The sequence below is a fragment of the Mirounga leonina genome, unplaced genomic scaffold, assembly GCF_011800145.1.
Source record: "Mirounga leonina isolate KUSES-001 unplaced genomic scaffold, KU_Mleo_1.0 Mir_107, whole genome shotgun sequence".
NCBI classification, from domain to species: domain Eukaryota; kingdom Metazoa; phylum Chordata; class Mammalia; order Carnivora; family Phocidae; genus Mirounga; species Mirounga leonina.
Window position 1 is genome coordinate 5,513,052 of NW_023270233.1, and position 22,226 is coordinate 5,535,277.

At 57.4% G+C, this 22,226-nt stretch overlaps 2 protein-coding genes across 8 annotated transcripts in view; one reads left to right on the forward strand and one right to left on the reverse strand.

Moving 5' to 3' along the window:
• The window catches only part of LOC118019027 (core histone macro-H2A.2), a 49,670-nt gene extending 44,989 nt beyond the window's left edge, over positions 1 to 4,681 (forward strand). Inside the window, exons 8-9 of the mRNA XM_035017832.1 lie at positions 2,224 to 2,398; positions 3,985 to 4,681. Coding sequence (XP_034873723.1) covers positions 2,224 to 2,398; positions 3,985 to 4,150 — 341 coding nt within the window. The 3' untranslated portion in view covers positions 4,151 to 4,681. The remainder of the gene's footprint in view (positions 1 to 2,223; positions 2,399 to 3,984) is intronic.
• Positions 4,682 to 4,750: 69 nt separating this feature from the next.
• On the reverse strand, positions 4,751 to 20,796 carry LOC118018998 (ferroptosis suppressor protein 1). Of its 7 annotated transcripts, XM_035017812.1 has the most exons (11): positions 20,691 to 20,790; positions 14,451 to 14,521; positions 13,603 to 13,796; positions 13,130 to 13,245; positions 11,493 to 11,612; positions 10,678 to 10,770; positions 9,051 to 9,159; positions 7,978 to 8,130; positions 6,628 to 6,828; positions 6,289 to 6,463; positions 4,751 to 5,005 (listed from the first exon to the last, which is right to left on the reverse strand). In XM_035017812.1, exons 3-10 carry the CDS (start codon positions 13,778 to 13,780, stop codon positions 6,312 to 6,314), a joined length of 1,122 nt encoding a protein of 373 aa, XP_034873703.1. In that variant the 5' UTR covers positions 13,781 to 13,796; positions 14,451 to 14,521; positions 20,691 to 20,790; the 3' UTR covers positions 4,751 to 5,005; positions 6,289 to 6,311. The 7 variants fall into 7 exon arrangements, with proteins under 7 accessions (XP_034873703.1, XP_034873695.1, XP_034873665.1 ...); XM_035017804.1 differs by lacking the exon at positions 14,451 to 14,521 and having other exon boundaries at positions 13,603 to 13,793; positions 20,691 to 20,796; XM_035017774.1 differs by lacking the exon at positions 14,451 to 14,521 and having other exon boundaries at positions 20,691 to 20,796.
• Positions 20,797 to 22,226: the final 1,430 nt, after the last annotated feature.

Here is a 22,226-nt window from a genome sequence, read left to right on the forward strand (position 1 = left end):
GGGGCTCGATCCCAGGACCCTGGGACCATGACCTGAGCCGAAGGCAGACGCTCAACGACTGAGCCCCCCAGGGGCCCATCGAGGCTTTTGAGTAATTTGTTGGCAGGTGGCTCCAACTTCAGGTCTGTGTCCTCCCCATAGGCACACACACCACCTCACATGGAGTTGGTGCCAAGTGCTGCCCAGATGCCAGGGCTCTAGAGACAATGAAACCCACCCCTGCCCTCAAGCACGGGACTGTCCAGGAGGAGAGATAGACAGCAGAAGGGCACAGGGTGGGAGCCCCTCCCTCTCCTCAGGGGAGCTCGGGAGGCTCCAGTGAAGATGTAAGACCCGCCTGGGGGCAGGGACACTGTGGGCAGTAAGGCTATCGTGTGTGAGAAGGCCCAGGTCATGAGCCAGCATGGGGCCAGCAGCAGGCAGGAGATCCTATATAAACAAGAGGGGCGCCTTGGAGAGTTTAAGCCGGGGACTGTTGTGCTCAGATCTGATTGCTAGAAAAGTAACAGGGTTTCCAGTCGAGAGAAAACATGAGTCCACACTTTATGATCTGCACATCCCACTCCCCATACAGATAGCAATGACAGAATTTCACATGTAAAGCTGGGAGACAGAGCCGCACTGAGAGATAAGACAAACGCACGTGCGGGGAGGGACAGAAGGGCGGCAGGCCGCGGTGGCAGGACAGGTCAAAGCCAGCAGTGGGGCCAATCCCCAGGGTCCCGGCTTCTCTGCAGAACAGCCCAGACTCCAGGCCCCGGGACACTGTGCCCCTGGTGTGCCCCTGTACACGGTCAGAGTCAAGCCCGTCATGCCTGCGGCCTCCTGTGTTTATGCGGACCAACTTCACGCACGTGCGCGTCAGCCCGCACCAGCTGGCGTTGGGAAGGCAGCTGACACAGGGGTACACAAAGGGTGTCCTCCCGCCCACCCTGGCAAGTGCAGCCGTAAGTTCTCCAACACCGGACTTCTCAGAGACTAGGTGGGCGTCATATTATTTCAAATCAATCTTTCAAACCAACTGCACACACTGCTCTGGAATGCAACAGACACCCATTTGTGTTACAAACACTGTTCCTAGCGGCCATGCCTGCCCAAACCACCCCAGGCTCCCAGAGCAAGGCCGGGACCCTCGCCACACCCGGTCCCTTGAGGGACACAGAGCCCCAGCTCCGCAAGGAGGGTGGCGTAGGGCAGCGGCGCTCGGCTGCGGCCACCACGGCCCCGGGCAGCGGGAGAATGGCCAGTGGATCCAACTGGACTGCTCGGGACCGGCCTGGGGGCCTAGAAAGGAGTATGAACTGGAACAATGAGACGAGGCTGGCATTACTGAGCTGCACAGCCCGTTTTGAACCCCTGCTCCTGAGGGGGGGCTCCTCAGGTATGTCGAGGCGACCAGAAGACAGTCCCTGGCCGTGGGGGGGGGGTCGGGGTGCGACCGAGGAGCGCAGCGCTTCTCCATTTACAGAGGGCCCTAAAGCACTCATGCGCACAAGTCCTGCACCAGACCCACCGAGCCGGGCCCTGGGGCCGGGTGCGGGCGGCAGGGCCTCCCTGTCTATTTGCGGAAAGTGCTGCAGTCCTTTCCTACCACCGCTGTGACGAGTCAGTGTTACTAACACTACAGAGCGGCTGCTGGGCTGGGCCAGGCCTGGCTCCTGGCCGTGTCGCTCCACGCTATGCTCTGTCCCCCCATCACCTGCTCCTACCTTTCACCTTCCTGCCCGCCCCCCTCTGCCCCTCTTAGAAGGACCCAGGTGATTACATTTAGGGCTCGCCCCCATAATCCCAGATAATCCCCCCATCTCAAGAGCCTTCACTAAATCACTTCTGCAAAGCCCCTCTTGCCATGTAAGGCAACGCTCCCAGGTTCCAGGGATCTGGACGTGGACATCCGGGGGAGGCCACTCCTCAGCCATCAGAGATGATTCTGATGGGTGCCTCTCACTGGGAACCATGGTCACTAGGTAGCCGAACCCGGCGGCGAGGCGGCGGGGCATGTGAGAGCCGCTAACGCATTCGTCTGGGGTGCCCACTGGCCCCAGCAAGCCCGACAGGGCTCCCGCTCTCCAGCAGACGTCCAGTCGCATCAGAGGTGCCCAGCCAGCTCCTCTCGCGTCCCCGTCCACACACATCTGAGAGGCTTCCGTGAGGTCCGGCCTCAGCCCCTGACTGAAGGGGAAGGTGTGGGGACTAAACCGCAGTGTTTCTCTCCTGTCCCAGCCGCTGTCAGCCAATCCAGCGGACTTGCCGCCAAATTTGTCATCCACTGTCACATCCCTCAGTGGGGCTCCGACAAATGTGAAGAACAGCTTGAAGAGACCATCAAAAACTGCCTGTCGGCGGCAGAGGACAAGAAGCTCAAGTCCGTGGCGTTCCCACCGTTCCCCAGCGGCAGGTAAGACGCGCTCCTCCAGGCGGGCGGGGGAGGCCGGGAGTCTCGGAAACACAGAGAAAGGCAGTGTTGGAGAGGAGCGGGGGGCAGAGCTTCTCCGAGAGGCTGCCATGGTCAGTGCCCACATCCCCGGCGGCTGCCCCTGTCAAAACACGTGATCAGAAAACCCCAGGCTCGGGGCTCAGCCGGTTAGGCATCCGAGCCTGGATCTCGGCTCAGGTCATGACCCCAGGGTTGGTCGGGAGCCTCGCCTTGGGTTCCACGCGGTTGAGGAGCCCACTTAAAAAGAAAAGGAAACACCAGGCTCAAAGGCCTTGCTAGGCCGAGTGGGGTCCGTGGCCCGGCCTCGGTGACTCAGCTGTGTTAGAATGTTGGAGTACAGAATCCCAGACCCCCGACCCCAGCACTCCCGCCTCCGAAGGCCCGGGGGTCGTGTGGTGCTGGGGTGGAGGGGAGGAGGGCCTGGAGGCTGAGGCCCTCACAGACATGCCCAGAGAATGACAGGCTCTCACCAGGGCTCTGCTCTGGGAGTTAGGAGAAGCGATGGTTCTGCTTGTCAGGGACCCCGGCTGAGGGCAAGAGCCACAGCAGGCGGGGAAGGAGGTTGTCTGTCCTCACAGGTTGCCTGTCCTCTCCCGTCACACTCGTACTTAAAGCGAGCTATCGCTTCCATTCTGAACACGCTGTCTCTTAAGAGGCGCCCCTCTGCAACATATAGATAGGGCTTACACACTAAAGATGTTCTCGCAGGGGGAGGCTCCGAGGGGAATCGTGAGGCCTAGCTTCCTGCTGTCATCCCACCTCAAGCTGAGCGAGCAGCGCGGGGTCTCCGCAGCCTGGCCCAGAGGCACCGCGGGCTGAGTTCTTCGTGGAGCCAGGACCACGTGTCCTGGTGGGTGCTGAGCTGGGACACTGCATGCGAGCGAGAATTCCTGTCAGGCAGGCTCGTCCCGCCCCCGCCCAAGGGGCCTCGGTGGCCGACCCCAGAGGACTACGCTGGCTGTGTCCCCGGAGGCGGATGCCATGGCCCAGCCCCCTGACCCTGCCCAGAGTCCCCCACACTCAGATCACAGCGGCACGTCCCTCTGGGTCGGTGGGAGGGGCACTCAGCGCTCACAAAGGAGTTAGGAGACGCACTTTTGAGCGTACATTTTTCCCCTTTCACCAACAACCTGACACCCTACAGAGGTTTCGAGGGAGCTGTGCGTTTTTGAACACCAGCGATTTCAGATGCTGAGCTGGTCGTGGTTTTAAAGCCCGGCTCGACTTGAGGCAGGTGACAGTGATCCACCCGAGCACGAGTGCGGCTCAGCGGGCAGCCCCATGACTTGGGCTGAACGCAGCGTGCCTGTCCGAGCCAGCGTGGCTCGCGTAAAGCAGGGCCTGCCTGCCCCCTCCCAGGCTGCCCCTCCGCCTCAGGGCAAAGGAGGTGGCCCCGCCTGCCCGCAGTGACCCCATGAGACAGAACCAAAAGGCCTGGTGCCGAGATCAGAAGGCACCGCGCTGCCCCCGCTCTGGGCTGAGGGCCCAGTCACCCCGTGGGTCCTGGGAACCCAAGTGACATCAGCTCTTCTTTTCCTCTGGCACAGAAACTGCTTCCCCAAACAGACGGCCGCCCAGGTGACCCTCAAAGCCATCTCGGCCCACTTTGACGACTCGAGCGCGTCCTCGCTGAAGAATGTCTACTTCCTGCTCTTTGACAGTGAGAGCATTGGCATCTACGTGCAGGAGATGGCCAAGCTCGACACCAAGTAGCCGCCCGCCCGGCCGGCCGCGCTGGCCCTCGGAGCAGGATCCAAGTCACGGGAGTGGGGCTTTCTTTTTTAAAAGGAGAGAGGAAGGGTGACGGCAGGGGAGTGGAGGGCAGTTGGCAGGGCAGCGGGTCACGGGGGCCGCGGGAGCGGGGCCTGCCCACGGAAGGAGCCCTCTGCCTTTTCTATTCTCGTTTAAAAGAGCCTCCGTCTGTAATTAACCAGGTCTCCACGAGGGGTTTCTTTCCATGTGTTTTCTTCCTGTTGTTTTAGAACTTTTTTAAAAGACAGACTTCGTTTTAGATTTATAGCATTGACTTTTACACACACACAAAAAAAATCCTTTCAAAATTCTTAAAACCTTGTTTCTCCTTTTTGCAAGGGAAGAGGGCGTAAAAGTGACTTGGGCTTTTGTTGGCTGTGATCGGTGGCGGCGAGAAGAAAATGAGAAAGGCGTCTCACTGGTGCTTTCCTTTTCTGTTTTTAGTGCCCCCCCCCCATGACATCTGTATCTACTCCTAAAAAGATTTTGCTTCAGGCTTTTGTTTTGTTTTGTTTTTTAAAGAAAAAGAAAATGAAAGGAAAAAAAACAGAAGATCCAGTGTCTTTTCTTACAACACCATAGTCTTTTATTGCAACATTTTCCTCAGTTTAGAAAACTGTGTCCCCACGAGTGGACACTTGTAAAATGTTATAAACAGAACAAGACCTGTCACACACAGGCTGAGACGCCCACCCTGCTAGGCCCCAGGTCAGACAGCACGGGATGGTCTGTGCTCTTGCTTCCAGAAGGGGAGCCTGGTTGGCCTTGGTCCACAGGAAGGGAGTCCTGGGTGAAGCCTCCGGCAGGGCAGCCATCCTACGGGAGAGAGGCACAGGTCTCACATAGGCCTAGGGAACAAATGGAACTGACCTGGACCACAGCCCAGGCAGGGAGGACTGAGAACCCCAGTGAGGCGGGGGTCCCAGGACTCTGGCCAAGGACCCAGAGGTCACCATCAAAAGTGAGCAGGGCCTGCATTTATTCGGATGAAATCACCAACCACTTCCACTATGGAGATTTAACCTATGTCTTCCAAAATAGACTCCCTCCGATGGAAGTCCTCTCCCAGATAGAGTCATTTATGTACCTAAACACAGACAGTGGCAGGCTGGGCCCCCCCAAGTGTCCCTGGGGTTGGCCAGGAAACCAGAAGCGCAGAACCCCAGAGGTTCCCACAGGGTCCCCCGCCCCCAGCATCAGCTGGAGTTTTGTCCCTTACAAAATCGGCTGAGACAGCAGCCTAGAAGCACACAGGGGTTCACCGGGAAGCCCCCCTCTGCTCCCTGAATGTGAGCCCAATGGCAACCCACCCAAGGGTCCTGTTAGCTCAGCTGCCTCTCCTTAACTTCTCCAGCGGCTGGCAGGCAGGCCAGGCTTCAGTCTTAACCCACTAGCTTTGTAAAAACTCACTCTCGGTTAGGACGGGCTAACTGGGAGGGGAGTCTATCTAATTCTTCCTTCTTAAATGTAACCTATGGTATATAATCAGGACCTAGAAAAGGAAATATAGAAAGTCTTGTGAAAATGAAAGACTGTAGGGACTAATAGTTTGAAATTAGGCTCCTATTAACAACCTGAGTATTGCAGAATGCATGAGCTTTCCCTCCCAGGATGGGACGGGAGAGGCTCAGGATGCAGGCCATTTCTACCCCAGCTCCCCTTCCTTAGCTGGTCTCACCGTGCATGCTCCCCTTCCTGCCCTAACAGACAGCATGCCAGCCACCAGAAGACTCTGCTCTCTCCTGCTCTGAGAGCCCTGAACCCCAACACATGTGCATGCCCACACATGCGCACACACACAAACATGCACGCACACGCACGAGGAGCCTGGGGTAGAGAAGGCCGCTATACCCTCCCCAGGACCAAGTGAACCCTCAGCCAGCACAGCTGCAGGCCAAACTCTCCAAACCCAGAAAGAATCCTCTAGGAGGTGTCTTTTTTCCAATGGCTCTCTCTCTCCCTCTCCCAGTTTTGGCTTTCTGTAAGTTGTGTGTCTGATCAGTACATCCCTGGTGTCTTACTCCAGGAAAAGGGCGTCTGCCCTTTGGCATTCGTCAGGCGGGTACCGCCCATCAAGCACTCTGTCCCCCCAGCAGTACCTTGTCTCCCGCCCCGCTCCAGCTCAAGGTGGAGACTGCCGCATGGTCTTCCAGCTTGAGGAGACGAACAGGTCCCGGCTCTTGGCCAGCCGAACCATGAGCCGCCCCACGTAGAAGCCACTGATCTGGCCCACGCCGTCGTTTCTCCCCATGGCCAGGAGGAACGTCAGCGCCCCTGTGGAGCAGACACGTGCGTACAAACCAGACCCCCGCTCGCCATCCGTGGGCCTGCAAGTCCCAGGGCCCAAACCCTCCCGGGGCCTCCTGTGTGAGGACAGGGAAATGCGTAAGACTTTCGGGGAGACAGGCGAGGCCCTGAGGTACGCGGGGCTTCCTTACCTGGCTTGTAGGCCTTGAGGGGCCTCTGCTTCATGGAGTTGACGATGTTGGCCACGGCAACGCCGGCATGCAGGCCGGCGTGATAGGCCATCTTGGGCTCCTTCACGTCTGCACAGTCGCCGATGGCGTAGACGTGGCTGCAGCCCTCCACCTGGAGATGCTCGTTCACTCGGAGCGCGCCATTGCTGGCCAGGTGACTCTCTGCCGGGCAAAGCCAACCCAGAAACCCCGTCACGTGGCCGGGAGAACACAGAGAAGACACCAGTCTGGGGCTGGGTAAGCCACCCTCCAAAGGCACAGCTCCAGAGGCACACATCCACCTCATTTAGTTCTGCCTCAGTCCCCACCTCAGAACTCTTCCTGCAAAGTCAAGGTGACTGTGCCGGGATGGAAACCGGTAGCACGTGCCGTTTTCTACAACACGCACGACCCTGTAAAGTCACTGCCTGACAGGGACTGTGCTGCGCCGCTGCCAAGTCTTGAATTTCCCTTTGAACAGGGAGCAGGTTTTTTAAGTCAATGCAGGGCTCTAGTAAATGATAAACTTTTTAAGGGACTTAAAAGAATTATTTTTGAAAATATAACATTAAGACAAAGGGGTGTAAAATTCTGGGATCTCTGGCCATTATAGGCGCTCGATCCCACCCCCACGCACGGCCTGGACTAGCTTCCTTCTTCTGGGACCTGCCAGTTCTTTCCCGCAGGACCCACACAGGTGCTCCTCGTCCAGGAGGGTGCTACGGAGTAAACGATAGCGACCTGGGGACACAGCAATCATGGGGCCTGAGGAAGAGTCACAGAGTCTCCAGCTCACCCACGGAGGCCAGGACTCCACCCCCCGCCCCCAGCCTCCAGTTAGCTGGGGAGTTCACTATTGAACCTGAGGCCACATTATTTCCTCTACTCCCCAAATGGTCATTCCAAGCTCAGTGGCCAAAGGTCTGGATCAGGGTCTGGGGAGAAAAGCACACCTGTGAATAAACAGTAAAAAGCCTGACTCAGGAATTTTGTCTCCTTCATGTTCACAAAAAGTGAAACAATTTATCTTTCCTTCGCTCTGAAACCTGTTCCCAGCTCTCACCACGAGGGGGCGGGCTCCGATTTTTGAAAGACTGGTCACTTGGGCCACCTTGGCCTAAGTCATGGCCAAAATGCAGGAAGGCATAGCAAGAGTCGACCCAGGCCTGAATGTAAAGTTTGATGTCACCATTCAGAAGAGACCTGAGCTGTTGGGAAGGAGGGGGGAGGAAGGCAGGGCAACGCTGATTCCAGCGGAGAGAGGCCTGCAGGGCCTGCGGCGGCCGCACAGTAAGGAGGCGGCCTGGGGAGCGGGCCCCGGCTCCTGCTTACCGAATGCACTGTAGTAGGCCGAGCTGTTGATCTTAATACCGTTGCAGACGATCACCAAGTTGGTGGCCACCTCTGTGCCTTTGTCCGTGTGCACCTGGATGCACTCTCGATACTCATTAAAAGGCAGATCCTCCAGGTTGCTCACCCGCTCACCTGTCAAGTGAGATCCATGAGCGGGAGGCCGGCAGGGGTGGGCACAGCATCAAGGGGCCCAACAAAGCGATCCTTCCCTCCTGCCTTCCTCCCCGCCCCTCTGCCAGTCCACCCTGCTGCCCCAAGAAGCACAAGGTGGCCATCCGACCCCCACAGAGGATCCAAAGGGAGGAAAGTCCCCAGAAGCAGTGTGGAAAAGTGAAGCTGGATTTCTCAAGAAGTTCTGGGAAAAGCAATTTGAAGGGGACTTCAACCACACATCCTGGAATGTCAGCCACACCACCCTAACCAGGCAGCAAGACCCTCCAGGTGCACCGCCGACTAAGGGGAAAGCAAGAAAAGTCCAGAAGCTCGCCCACACTCTGCACTGCCCCAGAGTAAAGGTGGTCCCAGTATTGCACGGCCAGGTACAAGGAGACCAAGAGCCGGGAGGGGTCTGCACAGAGCAGACACGTCACCCCTCCCTGTGGAAAGCGCAGAGGCTGAGCCCCGCGAAGTGTGCCGGTCAAGGCGCCAGGGTTAGGGACCCACTGTCTAGACAAGCTGGGTGGTGCTCTCCCCTCCTGCTCTCCACAAAGCTCACACTCCTCAAACAAAAAATACAAACCAAAAAAGAAAAAAAAGCCCAGTCTACCACAGAGACGTCATAATTCAGGTCAAATCCTTGAGGTGATTTTTTTAAAGCACTCAGCGAAGTGGTCCCACCTCCGCCGGACAGTGTGCCGCCTCCTGACCTGGGGGTGCCGTGAGTACCAGGGCCTCTGCCCAGTCTGCAGACAGGCACACCCCCCAGCTGGACAAGGCTCAAATGCTCAAGCCCAGGACCCAGAGGGCCCTCGAGCTGGGGCAGTGAGCCTCTGAGCCCGATCTCGCCGGGCCAGGGGGAGGGGTGGGCAAGTGGGCGGGGGGGGGGCACGTACTCAGCAGCAGCTGCACGCCTTTCTGGAGCAGGATCTCCTTCGCTTCCTGCCGGACGCAGGGCAGGATCTCCTTGTCGGCAAGGGCCACTTGGGAGTGGATGAGAGTGACCTGGACAAGCGACCACGGGGCAGAGAAGGAGCCACTGAGTCTTACAAAGAGAGGCTCACAAACGCGTCGGTCTCTCTCCCCCACCTCCTCCCCACCCACCGGTTTACTGAGGCCCCAGAGAAGTCATCTGCCCAATGCCGGAACCAGGTAAGGCGAGCTGGGCTGGAGCCCACATCTGGTCAGAGACTGTCTCAGAAGGAGCCAGCGCTCCACAGTCCACAGCCACCCACCCCAGAGCCGCGGGGGGATTATTTCCAAGCGTCTCGGGCACTGATGATTACAGTCTATACATAAGCCATGGCCATTCCGGCCGCAAGTCAGGCTGGCGTTCACATTACGGCCAGCTCTAACACTGGCACTCCCAGCACGTCTCCTTGCCGTCTGGGTTAGCACCGGGAAGCGGGGGCAGCCTGGCACGCGGCTCGAAGCTCGGGCTTTAAAGCCAGACTGTCGGAGCTAAAGTCTCCTCTCAGATACTCACTCGGACACCCCCCAAAGAGTCCGTCAAACAGGGATCCAGTGCCACCCACAGGCAATTAGGCAATTTGTGGCGATAAATTGAGAAAACATGTAGAAAGCACCTAACTCAGCACATACTGAGTCCTGAATGAAGGGTGGACACTATTACTTGTATCTGTCCATAGATATATGCAAGTCCTACTGAGTGGCTTACAACTTCAGCCTGGTCTTCACCCCATACACCCAAATTTAAAAACTTTTACATCAATTACTCATAATAATGTCCAATACTTTGTCAGAGAACAGCCATATAATTAAATTAGCCCACACTGATCTTTTCAAAACCAATCTGCCTTTCCCTCGGGAGAAAGAACCAGACACGGTGTCCATGGGGTTCTCAGAAGCCGGTCTAGCATCAGCTGCAAGCAAGCTCTTGCCTCAAGGACCCATAATTACCGCTCATTACTCGGCCCTCTGCCGAGCCTCTACCTCCTGTGGATGGCCTCTTTCTCTCCAGGGCTCTGGGCAGGTCCTCCATCCCCCCATCATTCAAGGGGCGCTCCTGCCACGGGCGCTGGCCAGTCCTTCCCCCGCACGGGCAGTGAGGGGGCTGCACGGCAGGGACCCCCCTGCGGCTACTCAGGCCAAGGGCTACCGTCTTGTGAAGACCAAAAGGCCGCCGCTTGCCCCAGACAAAACGCCACCTGCGGGTGTCTCTGACCAGGCCAGCTGCCACCAAACAGAGGGAATCAAAGTCTATGTTTATGTCTCAAGAAGCTGAACACCACAGGGGACGTGAGCTCACCTTCTGTAAGGTAGCCCTCCTGGGCTCACTGCCCCTGGTTGGACCGGAGGGCAGGCCCCCTCCCTGAATGAGGACCGGCCCCAGCTCTGCGGGACATCAGGGGACTCCCCACTGCAGAGAGCGGGGGCCCCGGAAGCACACGATCCCACTCCGCGATCGTGGAGCGCCGCCGCCCGGGCCCCAAGCCAGTCCCCCATGCTCCTTGCACAGAGACGCCGGGCTCTGGGAGTCCAAAGGCAAGGCCGTGTGCCCACCTCCTTCTCGGGGAATTCGGTCTTAACCTCCGCTGCCATCTCCACTCCGGCAGAGCCGCCTCCCACCACCACCACCGACTGTGAGCGCTGGACCTGGAGCGGAAGGAAGCGTGAAACGCACCCTCAGACCCAGCCTGTCCTGTGGCTCGGCCAGGGTGGGGGCTCCTTGGCCAAAGAAGAGTCCCGATTTGGGGTCCAAACGTGCTTCCTCAGGGCCAGGTCGTGCTGGGCGTCTCCCCGCATGTTCTCGCTTGCCCACCATTCCACCATTCAGGTGACCACGGCCCAGGTCTGTCTGAGTTCATAGCCAGGATCCTAACCTCCACACTCACATCCGTTCATGACGGTGCAAGAGGCTCCCCAGGCTTCTCAGAAGCTTGGCAGGGTGGGCAGGACCTGGCCATAGTCACGCAGCTGCACTCACCGTGGGATCCTTCTCTGGGGCTCCACTCCCCATCTTTCAGCAGTGCCAGACCCTGCCCACCCCTCACTGAAAACTGCTTGAGGTCACGGATCCACGCCCGCTCCGTAAAACACAAAGGCCTGTGCAAACAGGACCCCAAGAGAGACAAGTCAGGGATACACCAGTCACTACATGAGGCCTGGGGTGCTCCTATCCAGACTTCGAGGAGAGACAAAGGTCCCCACCAGGGAGTCTCTTCCTACTAACTCTCCATCTCCATGGCTGCGCCCGGGGGTCTCCTTGCTGCCGCCCCACATGTCCCCATAGCGGTTCCCCTCTCGCGGGGCCCCGCCTGACCCTCGCGGCCCACCCCACCCCCCACCCCCCACCCCCAGGCCAAGAGGCCGCTCACCTGCTTCACCATGTCCTCGTAGGCCTGGATAGCAGCCTCCCGGCTGGAAACCTGATTAAACTTGCCCGGAAAGAGCCCGGTGCTGCCAGTGGCCAGGATAAGGTGTGAGAAGGACAGGGCCTGTGGGGGGCGGGAGAAAGGAGGTGAGGGCAGGCTTGGGCTTCTGCCTGCGATCGGGCCCACCGGGCAAGCAGCACCAGCGGGGGAGAGGCCTGGGCACACCGCGGCCACCCTCCTCTGAAAGGAGCAAAACCATCATGCTGAGCAGGCCAAGAGGAAGCACTAGAACCCGGGCCATACCTAAGGGAGCAGCGCGCCCGTCCTGCCGGGGCCGCCACACGCAGGACTGGGAGGGGTGTGCTTCCACGGCGGCGGGCAGGCCGGGCAGGGCAGGCTGCAGTGCGGACAGCAGAACTCTTAGCCTCCTGTGTGCGGTCCGTTAGGAACCTCCTAGGTATTTCCCAAGAAACTTCCCCTGCTCCCACAAAAAAAGGGAGGGAGGGAGGGAGGGAGGGAAATTCTGTTTGGAGCCTAAATATAGAAAGTTGGCAAAATCAGCACTGCTCTGGTGGGAGGGGGAGCGGAGGGGCTGTAGGCCTTCAGCCCCTTCTCCGTGGGGGCCCAAGATGCCCTCATGATCCCTCCTAGGGCTCTGGAAAGCACTGCCCAAAGCACAGGACAAGGAGACTCGCTCATCTTTCCAACTGAGAGATTCCTCAGCCCTAAAACTAATTCAAGGAAGACAGATTCGCACGAAGTCACTGAGGACAGAAATTGTGTCCCCTAGGGCCAGGCTGGAGGCGGCCCTTACCATGATATATGGCAGCTCCCTGATGGATCCCCAGTCACTGCAGGGGTATGCCAGGCTCTGGGCTCTTCCCAGGGCTGGGGAATGCCGAGATGAGTGAAAGCCTCTCTGCCCCAGTGAGCTCCCAGTCCAGGGGATGTGGGATCATGTGTGCGCCTAGCCTTTGATTCCACATAGCAGGGAGGGCCCCCACAGGCCGGCGGGGCTGGGGCCTGGTCTGGGACACTAGCTTTCAGAGTGTAGACTCTGGGGTGAAACTGTCTGGGTTCAAATCCTGGCTGAGTCTCTTACCAGCTGTGGGATCTTCAGCAAGCCATTTAACCTCTCTGTAAAAAGGCTATACCACCTCCCCCACGGAGTCATGGTGGGCATGAAATGAAACTAAGTAAGGCTTGGGGTGCCTGCATGGCTCAGTCATTGGGCGTCTGCCTTCAGCTCAGGTCATGATCTCAGGGTCCTGGGATTGAGCCCCTCATCGGGCTCCCTGCTTGGTGGGAAGCCTGCTTCTCCCTCTCCCACTCCCCCTGCTTGTGTTCCCTCTCTCGCTGTGTCTCTCTCTGTCAAATAAATAATTAAAATCTTTAAAAGAAAAAAGAAAGAAAGAAACTAAGTAAGGCTAAGACAGTGCCTGGCGTATAGGAAAGGCTCAGGAAGTCTGCTAGGGCCAGGCCTTTGCTTATGAGGAATCTGCTATCCGGCCAGCACCATGTGGGGGCTATTGATGACTCTCCACCCTTGAGAACATCCAGGTCTCATCCCACCGGCAGCTGCGGCCCCCTGGGGCCTCCTGAAGCCAGCTGAGGATCAGGTCAGCCCCCACCATGCTCACCTCACCATCCTCGAGCAGCACCGTCTGATTCTGCAGGTCTATCTCTATGACCAGCCCCTGCCGGAAGTTTTCCTTGAAGGTCACGGAGTAGGAAATGAATGTCTTTTTGGCAAACCCTGGGGAATGGGTGCAGAGGAGGTCAGAGAGTAAAACTGGGCTGCCTGCGGGAAGCCAGAATAACTCAAAACCTTTCCTGAGGGGTAACCTTGGCCAAAGAGCTGAGCCAGTGGTATTGTGGACATACCACCGCCCCCGACAGCGCCCGCCTGGGCCTCACCAGGTCCCCGGAAGCTCCAGCTCTTACTTCTACAGCCTTGATACGGTAGCTGCTTAAGGCCAGCGACCTAAAGAATCTCCAGAATTTCTCTAAAGGTGGAATTTAGGCCTTGCCCTAAGTGGCAAAAACCACCCCCACACCCACAGTGGTGACAAGACTACTCTCACAAAGAAAGCCCCAGAAGAGAGTCCATTACCACTTTCCACGGAGGCCCGGAGGGCTGCCACATTGTGATGGAAGCAGTCCTTCATGTCCACCAGCATGAAGGGGATGTTCAGAGCCTGCAGCTGGCTGGCAGCAGCTATCCCACCAAAGCCCCCACCCACGATCACCACGCGCACAGCTCCCACGTCCACGGACACCTGGGACCCCATCTCGAACCAGGCACTGCTGGGATAGGAGGAGAGACCACATCAGAATCAGGGGGCTCAGGTGCTGGGCGGGGGCGGGGGGGACACAGCAAGAGAGGCCTCAAATGACAAGACTTGATCTTTTAATTTATTATTTATTTTTATTTTTTGTAAACTCTACACCCAACGTGGGGCTCAAACTCATAACCCCAAGATCAGGAGTCACATTCTACTGACTGAGCCAGCCAGGTGCCTCATGACTTAATCTTTTAAATTATATAACTGTCTATTAAGGAAATTCCAATTTTGTAATGTGTGAATTAAATTCCAAAGGAACAAGGTGTACCCTAATTCTACCCCATTGCCCAACCACCAGTTCCCTTCTCGGAGGCATCCGCGATTACCCCGTGTACATGAATCCCTCCAGACAGTCTGTGCACCTACAATGTTACTTTTTGCACACATCAAACAAATTGTTGTGTATTTTTTTCATTCAATATATTTGTTCCCTCGACAACGTGCATTAACTGGGTTCCTGCTTTCTGGCATGCTCTGTGCCGTGGACATGCCGTAATCACGGACGGACAGAGATGCGGTCTCTGCCGGTATAAAGGCAGGACCTGCAGGCTCGCGGGGCCGGGTGGCCGAGGCTGATGATGGGAGCTGTGCAGTAACAAGAGGCAGGGGTGCGTACCGGTGGGGAACCAGCAGGCACACTGGGCAGACACTGGACTCCGCCCGGTGCGCAGACCACCACCTTGAGCCCTAGGTTGAAGGAGATCAATTAGCAGGTTATGCCGAGCAACCCGCAAAACAGGATGTGGTACGATGAACGTCATGACAGTAGGGTGGGGAAGAGGGGCCTGCGGTGGGCAGGTCAGTCCGCTGAGCATTCCTGGGACAGGGGAGGTGCACCTGAGCCACGTCCCCCAGGAGAGGGGGGAGAAAGCAATGTCTGCCGGTAAGAAAGAAGGTGGGGGAGAAGCACTGATCACGCAGGTTCCAGTCAGAGGGAGTGGGGTGCCGGGTCCTACCTGATGCCTGCAACAGGGGAGTGGTCACCTGCAAGAGCGTCTGCAGAGGCCAGAAGCCAGATCTGCAGACCAAGTGTGCCCCAGGCTCATGCTCACACGGGGACTGCGGCAGCCTGACCAGTTCCTGGCAAACTGAGAACCAACTTTGGTTGAACCCCTAAGGAGCTAAAATTCGAGAACCACTGCCTGGCCCCGAACTGGACACTGAAGGATGGCTGAGGCAGAGGACAGCATTGGGCTGGGTCACTAGACGCTGAACTGCTGAGCACAAAGGAAAAAGACAGGAGCAGTTTGCCTGTGCTTTCCTAGCTAGTCTGGGAGGCTGCCCACCACCAGGCTCAGCCTCCCGAGGGCCTGGGTCATCTGGTACATCCCAGACTCTGCCTCTAGGGAGGGCGGAGGGGCTGGCCCGGGGCTGCAGCGAAGGGCCCTGTCCCCAGCCCAGCTTAGCCCCAGAGAAGGTCACTCATGGTGCAGGCCTCAGGGCTCGCTGGGGTGGGAGCCCCGCTGCCTGAGGAGCTGAGACCCTGAGAGCATCCTGCGGAGAGATGCTGGCTCAAGGGCAACAGGCAATCAAACCTCCTCCTGGCCTGTGCCAGGCTTCAGGGAGAGGCAGGAATAATCCAGGCTGCCGGAGAGCAATGCTAAGGAAAGAAACAAAAGCTTCCCCTGCACAGAAAGCAGCAAGAGAAGCTGATAGCTGCTGTGGGCTTCAGGGAGGGGATGTTCAGGGCGAGGGGCAGGGATGCAGAGAGGGGGAGGGCAAGGAAATAAGAAATTGAACTTAAACTTTTTTTTTTAATTTTACTTATTTAGGGGCGCCTGGGTGGCTCAGTTGGTTAAGTGTTCGCCCTCAGCTCAGGTCATGATCTCAGGGTCCTGGGATGGAGCCCCGCATTGGGGCTCCCTGCTCAGTGGGGAGCCTGCTTCTCCCTCTCCCTCCCTCCGCTCGTGCTCGCTTGCTCTCTCTTGCTCACTCTCTCTCTCAAATAAATAATAAATAAAATATTTAAAAAAAAAAAAGGATTTTACTTATTTATTTGAGGGAGAGTGAGAGAAAGAGAACACAGAGGGAGAGAGCAGAAAAGGAGAGGGACAAGCAGACACCCCTCCCCGCTGAGCAGGGAGACCAACACAGGGCTCAATCCCAGGACCCCGAGATCATGACCTGGGCCAAAGGCAGACGCTTAACCGACTAAGTCACCCAGGTGCCCCAGAAATTGAACCCCAACCTGGAAGGTCAACCTTGAAGGACAGACAGCATGTTCCAGTCCATCTGGGACCCTCTCAGACAGCACTACAGGGAAGGGAAGGCTACTACTCTGTTCTATATCATCTGTGTGGCCTGGGGCACAACGCTTCCCCTCTCTGGACCACGATTTACCCCCTGTAATGGGGGGGGGACACACTGAGATGTCCTTGCACACGTAAGTTTCCAGGACATGGTGACCCCCCAAGGTGGCCCCCAGATCTTCCCCCACTTACAGAGGCAGCTTATGGACCTCCAGGAACCGTTCTCATTGGTATTCAAAGACCCACTGTTTCTGGGCGCCTGGGTGGCTCAGTTGGTTAGGCGACTGCCTTCGGCTCAGGTCATGATCCTGGAGTCCCGGGATCGAGTCCCGCATCGGGCTCCCTGCTTGGCGGGGAGTCTGCTTCTCCTTCTGACCCTCCCCCCTCTCATGCTCTCTCTCTATCTCATTCTCTCTCTCAAATAAATAAATAAAATCTTAAAAAAAAAAAAAAAAGACCCACTGTTTCATTTCTCCCCTGGGGGAGAGAGAACCTGGGGATGGGGCAGGGTGGAGGGGGTGGAGATTTGGCAGAGGAAATTAGAAGAGATTTAACTTTGTTTCTCATTAGCTAAATGGTCCCCAGTTCATTGAGGCTTGTACATTCTACCCATTTTACAAATGAGGAAACTGAGTCCTCAGCAGGGCTCTGATCAAGACAAGTCCCCAGGAGTGCCACTTTCACGGCTCCAGGCCTTCAGAAAGGTAGTCCAGAGCTGGTCCCCTGAGTGTTCATCAGGCTGAATCTGCCAATTGGGCCAGAAAGAGAATATTTCCTGGGGCCAGGACCCAAGGGGGCCTAGGGACCCAGCCAGAAGTCAGGAGAGGACCCCAGGAGCTGAGCAGAGCCTGTGAATGTGGAGGGCTATGGAAGAGGTGCATTTCACCTGCCCCCTTCAACACACGCCTCTGTGCTAGCAGCCTGAAAGGAGGTTGGGGAGAACCCAGAGAACTCTGTTTCCAAGTTGGCTGGGCACGGGCACTAGAGAGGATACACAGCTTGCTGGGGAGACAGGGTCCACCATGGGTCAGGTCACACCAGACTACCAGGGCAGCTCAAGGAGGAGCCCTGAAAAAGAGTGGAACCAGGGGCCTTCACCACTGAAGGCAAAGCTTAGGCCATAAAATCCAGTGGCAGGAAGGGAGGGGTTGGGAGTTCAGGGAATGAGGTGGGGAGGCCAGGAGGGCAGGTGGCAGGGGCCAGCAGACCCATGTCACACTGCCAGGCCTATTCTCAGGCCTACCCCCAGGCCGTAACCACCAGGGTCTCCTTCCCAGTGAAGAAAGCCCCACGACCCCAGCATAGGCCTGACGGACAGTGGGTTGGCCAAAGGAGTTGAATCCCTGCTCCCTCAGCCCCCAGGGATCATCAGCTGGCTTCCCCAAAGTGCTAACCCTGGCCTCAGCTAACCCCTCCATGAAAGCAAACTGCTTCTCCGGACTCCCAGTGGCGGGACTGGGGCCTGAGGGCAGAGCCAGGCCCCTAAGGGGCTACCATAGCTGGGCCAGGGGAGGGGAGGTGCTTTTACACTCCAAGCTGCCTGAGGCCTCTCCTGGAATCTGTCCCTCTCTCCCCTCTACTAGCCTCTGAGGCTCCCACTTGGGGAATGGGGGCTGGCAGCTCTCCAGCCCATTCCACCCTTCCTTCTCAGCAGCCTCCCCTGCCCAAGGCTCTTGGACACACCAACGCTCCCTTGGCTTTTCCAGTGCCAAGTCTTGCCTGGCCCTGAGGACAGCCAGACTCTGCTAGGCCACAACTACTTGGGGACACCGAATCCTGGGCTTAAGCCATAGACCTGCGTTCCCAGCTACATACCCTAAAGGCGCTCTCTGTCAAATAAATACACAAAATCTTAAAAAAAAAAAAAAAAAAGCCTAATCCCACTGTGTACAATCGGACACAGACACCCAGCTCCACAGACACATAGACACATAATGATTCCATCGGCTAGCATTCATTGTGCTTTTATCCATACCTCTGTGCTGAACAGCTGTGGATTTTTGTCCCCATCTTGGAAACCAGTTTAATAATTTGTCCAAGTTCCACCCTCAACACTCTGACCGGAACTGCACTCCAAACCAAAACGCTAATAGTGGTCACCAGGTGATATTTTTACTTTCCTCTTTAAGCTTTTGTTTTGTTTTGTTTTTGTATTGCTTGAAAATTTTTAACTGAGTATGTCCTTTTTATAGAAATAATAAAGGTTTAAAACCAGGGCAGGCCTCCTACCATCTATTTTTATAAGCTGAGATATTCCTATATTACACTAGTTGAAAGTATACAATCCAGCAGTTGCTAGTACATTCATAAAGTTGTGCAACCATCACCACAGTCTAATCCCAGAACATGTTCATCACTCACCCAAAATAACCTCTTACATTAGCAATCACTCCCCGTGCCCTTCTCCCTCCAGTCCTTGGCAACCACTCATCTCTGTCTCTACAGATTCACCTGCTCCCTACCTTTTGCGTCTGGCCTCCTTCCCTTAGCATAACGTTTCCAAGATTCATCTAAACTGCAGCATATATCAGTATTCTTTCTTTCTTATAGCTAACATTCCATCGTATGGAGATACCACATTTTGTTTATCCATCCATCAGTTGGGTTGTTCCCACCTTTTGGCTGTTATGAATAATGCTCCTATGAACATCTGTGTACAAGTTTTCGTGTGGACGTTTGTTTTTAATTCTCTTGAGTGTATACGCCTAGGTGTGGGATAGCTAGGTCCTATGGTAACTCTAGATTTAACTTCTTCAGGAACTGCCAGACCTGTCACCTGATTTTGAACTGAACATCAAGCCAGAGAGAGTGACCCCAGAGAATCTTAACTACATCAGTCTAGACTCAGAACGTTAGCATAAAAGAAGATCCAAGAGAACAAATCCTAATTGTCCAGCAACTCTTATGGAATGCTACCTTTGCCACCTCCCCAATACACACACACACACACACACACACAATCTGGTTTACACTTGTATTTTCTCAGTAAATCCTGTTTTCTCTGCCAAAGACACCAGCCTGACTCCAGGAGGGTTCTTCTCCAATAATACAAGCAAGGGCCTGTTAGGAACCTACTGAGAAGTGAGGAAGTTACATTTGTGCCAAAGCTGTTAAAAGGTCATGCCTCAGAAGACATAAGAACCATGTGGGCTCTAACCAAAGCGAGGACATGGCCCCAGCATTGCTTCACAGAGATGACAAATAAAACACGCAGTTTTTGAGTCATGACAGTTACACCAAGGGTAGATTTCCACAGCCATGCTTCCAAGTGGCTGTCTGAGTGAGGGGGCCACTGGAGTGTGACTCACCCTGAACGTCCCCTCGCCATCTTGGGGAGGGGGAGGGACAGGCAGCCACACTCACGGGTCAGGGAAGAGGGGGGCAGGCTGAGAGTTGGCATTCCATGGCCAGCCCTCCAGGGGATGCACACTGAATATACCCCAAAAAAGACTGATTTCTGAAGGAAGACAAAGCCTGAAGAGGGAGCCGCTCTGGGCAGACTCATTCAGGTGGCACATACACACTCACAGGGAAAACCAAGACCCTGGAACTTGGACACTCTACTGGGAGCAAGTCACTTGTGGTTCCCTCAACACCCTGACAAGAGTCTGCTCCCCACCTGTGTCTGGACCCTGGCTTTCTTATCTCACCACCAAAGACCAGTCTGGCCCTGGAGGACAGCGGCTCAGGCCAGCTCCACCCGGTACCCGCTAAGTAGTCCTGAACAAGACCAGGCCCAAGTCTCCTCCCTGAGGTGGAAGCCCTCCAGATGCTGGCTTCGGCCCAGTGCTCCTTGGAGGGCTCCTCTCTAGGAGCAAGGGTGAGGGCAGGGCGGCCTGAGAGTCTGGGGTGCTAGAGTGGTCATGCACACTTATACACACCAGCCTGAGCAGGCCTCCCTGATATTTTACTTATTTTACCTGCTGGCCTTCGAACCCAAGGTACGAGCTAGCTGCCACACCTGAAAGCCCTTTCCCAAACTGTCTGACCCTCTGCCCTGTGCCCGGCCCTCGGAGGGATCATCAGCTCCCCAGGGCCTCTCCCCTTCCCACCCTGACTGTACATCCAAAGGTCAGAGGGGCTCTTCCTGGAGGGGAAAGGCGGGTGTGTTTACTGGGGGGGGAGGAAAGCGCCCCACATCAGCCACTAGAAGCAGCTCCGGGTGGACTTCAGGCTTCCTGGCCTTCCCCAGCCCCGCCAGAGTTAGTTCAGGACCACTGGCCTTTGTCCCCTTGGAACCTGGGGCTGCATGGGGAGAGAAGCGGACCTCCTAGCGCACCCGAGTCGGTGGGCACTCGGGTAAGCCCAGGTATTGCCCCCCTACAAACGGGGGCTTTCCTCCTGCCCGGTAACACTAGTTTCCACCCAGGGGTGACCCTCGAGCACTCCCAGGGTGGGGGCGTGAGGGAGGGGCCGCCCGTCTTACCCGGGATGACTTCGCGAAAGTTTCGAGGGGCGGATGGGGAGGGGGCGAGTTTGCCCTACCCTCGCCGTGACTAAACCTCCCAGTTTTCGTGTGCTGGGGGAACTGGGGTGAAGCAGGCCTGGGCCCGGTTACCCCGCACGACCGCCCTCCTCCGCGAGGGCCCCAACGCCGGCGCACCGACCTCCGACGCCGTCCGCCGCGTCTTCCAGGCCCGGCGACACCCCTCCAGGCGTATGCGGGGCCGAGCGGGCGCAGGGACGCGGGGCCCCTAGAGCCCGCCCCGTGCGCCACCCCGCCGGGCCGCCCCCGCCCCCGCCCCCGCCCCGGCCGCTCCGCCGTCGCCGCGTGCCCCGGGCTCCTCCCGCCGGACGGGGGCGTGGCTCGGCGCGCGCCCGCCCCCCCGGCACCGCCCCCGGCAGCCCCAGAAGGCGCCTCGAGCGCTGCGGCCGTGCACCCGACCCCCCGCCCCGGCACCGCCCCCCGGAGGGCGACCCGGACACTGCGGCCGGGCACACGACCCCCTCCCTCCCCGGCACCGCCCCCCGGAGGGCGCCCGGGGCACTGCGGCCGCGCACCTGCCCCGGCCGTCCCCGCCCGCGAGAGCCCTAGCAACCAGGAACGCCTTCCGGGTGCCTCCGGCTTCCGCCGCCTTTCGGCCAGGCCCCTCGGAAGCTGCGGGAGCTCGGCGCGGCCCCGGGGCACTGGCGGAGCCACCTCCGGCGGCGGATCACCGGCCTCCGGCTGCACGCATGTAAATGCCAATCCGGGAGACCGCGCCGGGCACCCCGCTGTAAGCCGGCACTGTGCCGGGTGCGGGGGAGGGCCGGGGGGCACGATGGAGAGTCAAACAGGCGCGGGTCGCGGTGTCCAGTCCGGGGTAAACACACAAAACCTGTATCGCTAACCGCAGTACCAAAGACCGGGGTTGCGCAAAGGAAGCGTGCCAAGGCCCCTCTCCATGGATGAGAAGGGGTGGGCCCCGGGGAGGAGAGAGGCAGCTGTGCTCTGGGGCTGCAAAGACCCAGAGGCAGGACAAAGAGCTGAGAGGGGGCGTTGCAGAGGCGGCCACGGGACAGAGTGGCCCCGCGTGGACAGGGTGTGCAGACCCCCAGGCCCTGGTGGAGATTGGCTGTGTCATCCCCAGGGCAATGGGATGCTACTGCAGGGCTTTAGGCAGAAGAGTACAGATCTGACTTATGTTCTCTAGCGAAAGGATGGGGAAGTGGCAGGGCTGCCTGAAATTGGGGAACTAGTTAGGAGGGCAGTCCTGGAGACAAAGGAGCTTGACTGGGATCTGGAGAGAAACGGACTGCTGCAAGCTACAACCCTGCAGTAGGATGTAGCCAATTTGGTGATGGATGAGCCATCTTCATCTATTTAATGCAAATATTAGCACCTACCCTAAGAGTTGTGGAAAAGATCCCATGAGATCATCTATGTGAAGCGTTTAGCTTGGTGCCTGGCCCACAGCAGCAACCCCCACACAGCAGCCCTTTCTTACAGCTGTTTCATGTGGGCACATAGCCTGCCCAAGGCTACACAGTGTGTCGGCAACTTCAGGCTCCCAGCCCAACGCTCTTTCGAGTACTGCCCTCCATCTTCTCGGTTTTCACAAATATTCACAGCAGTGTGAACTGTTCTGTACCTTTTCCAAAACCTGTGGCCAAGGACCTTGTATCCCCTGGTATAGCCCTGGTAAGGGGAGGGTTGTGATCAA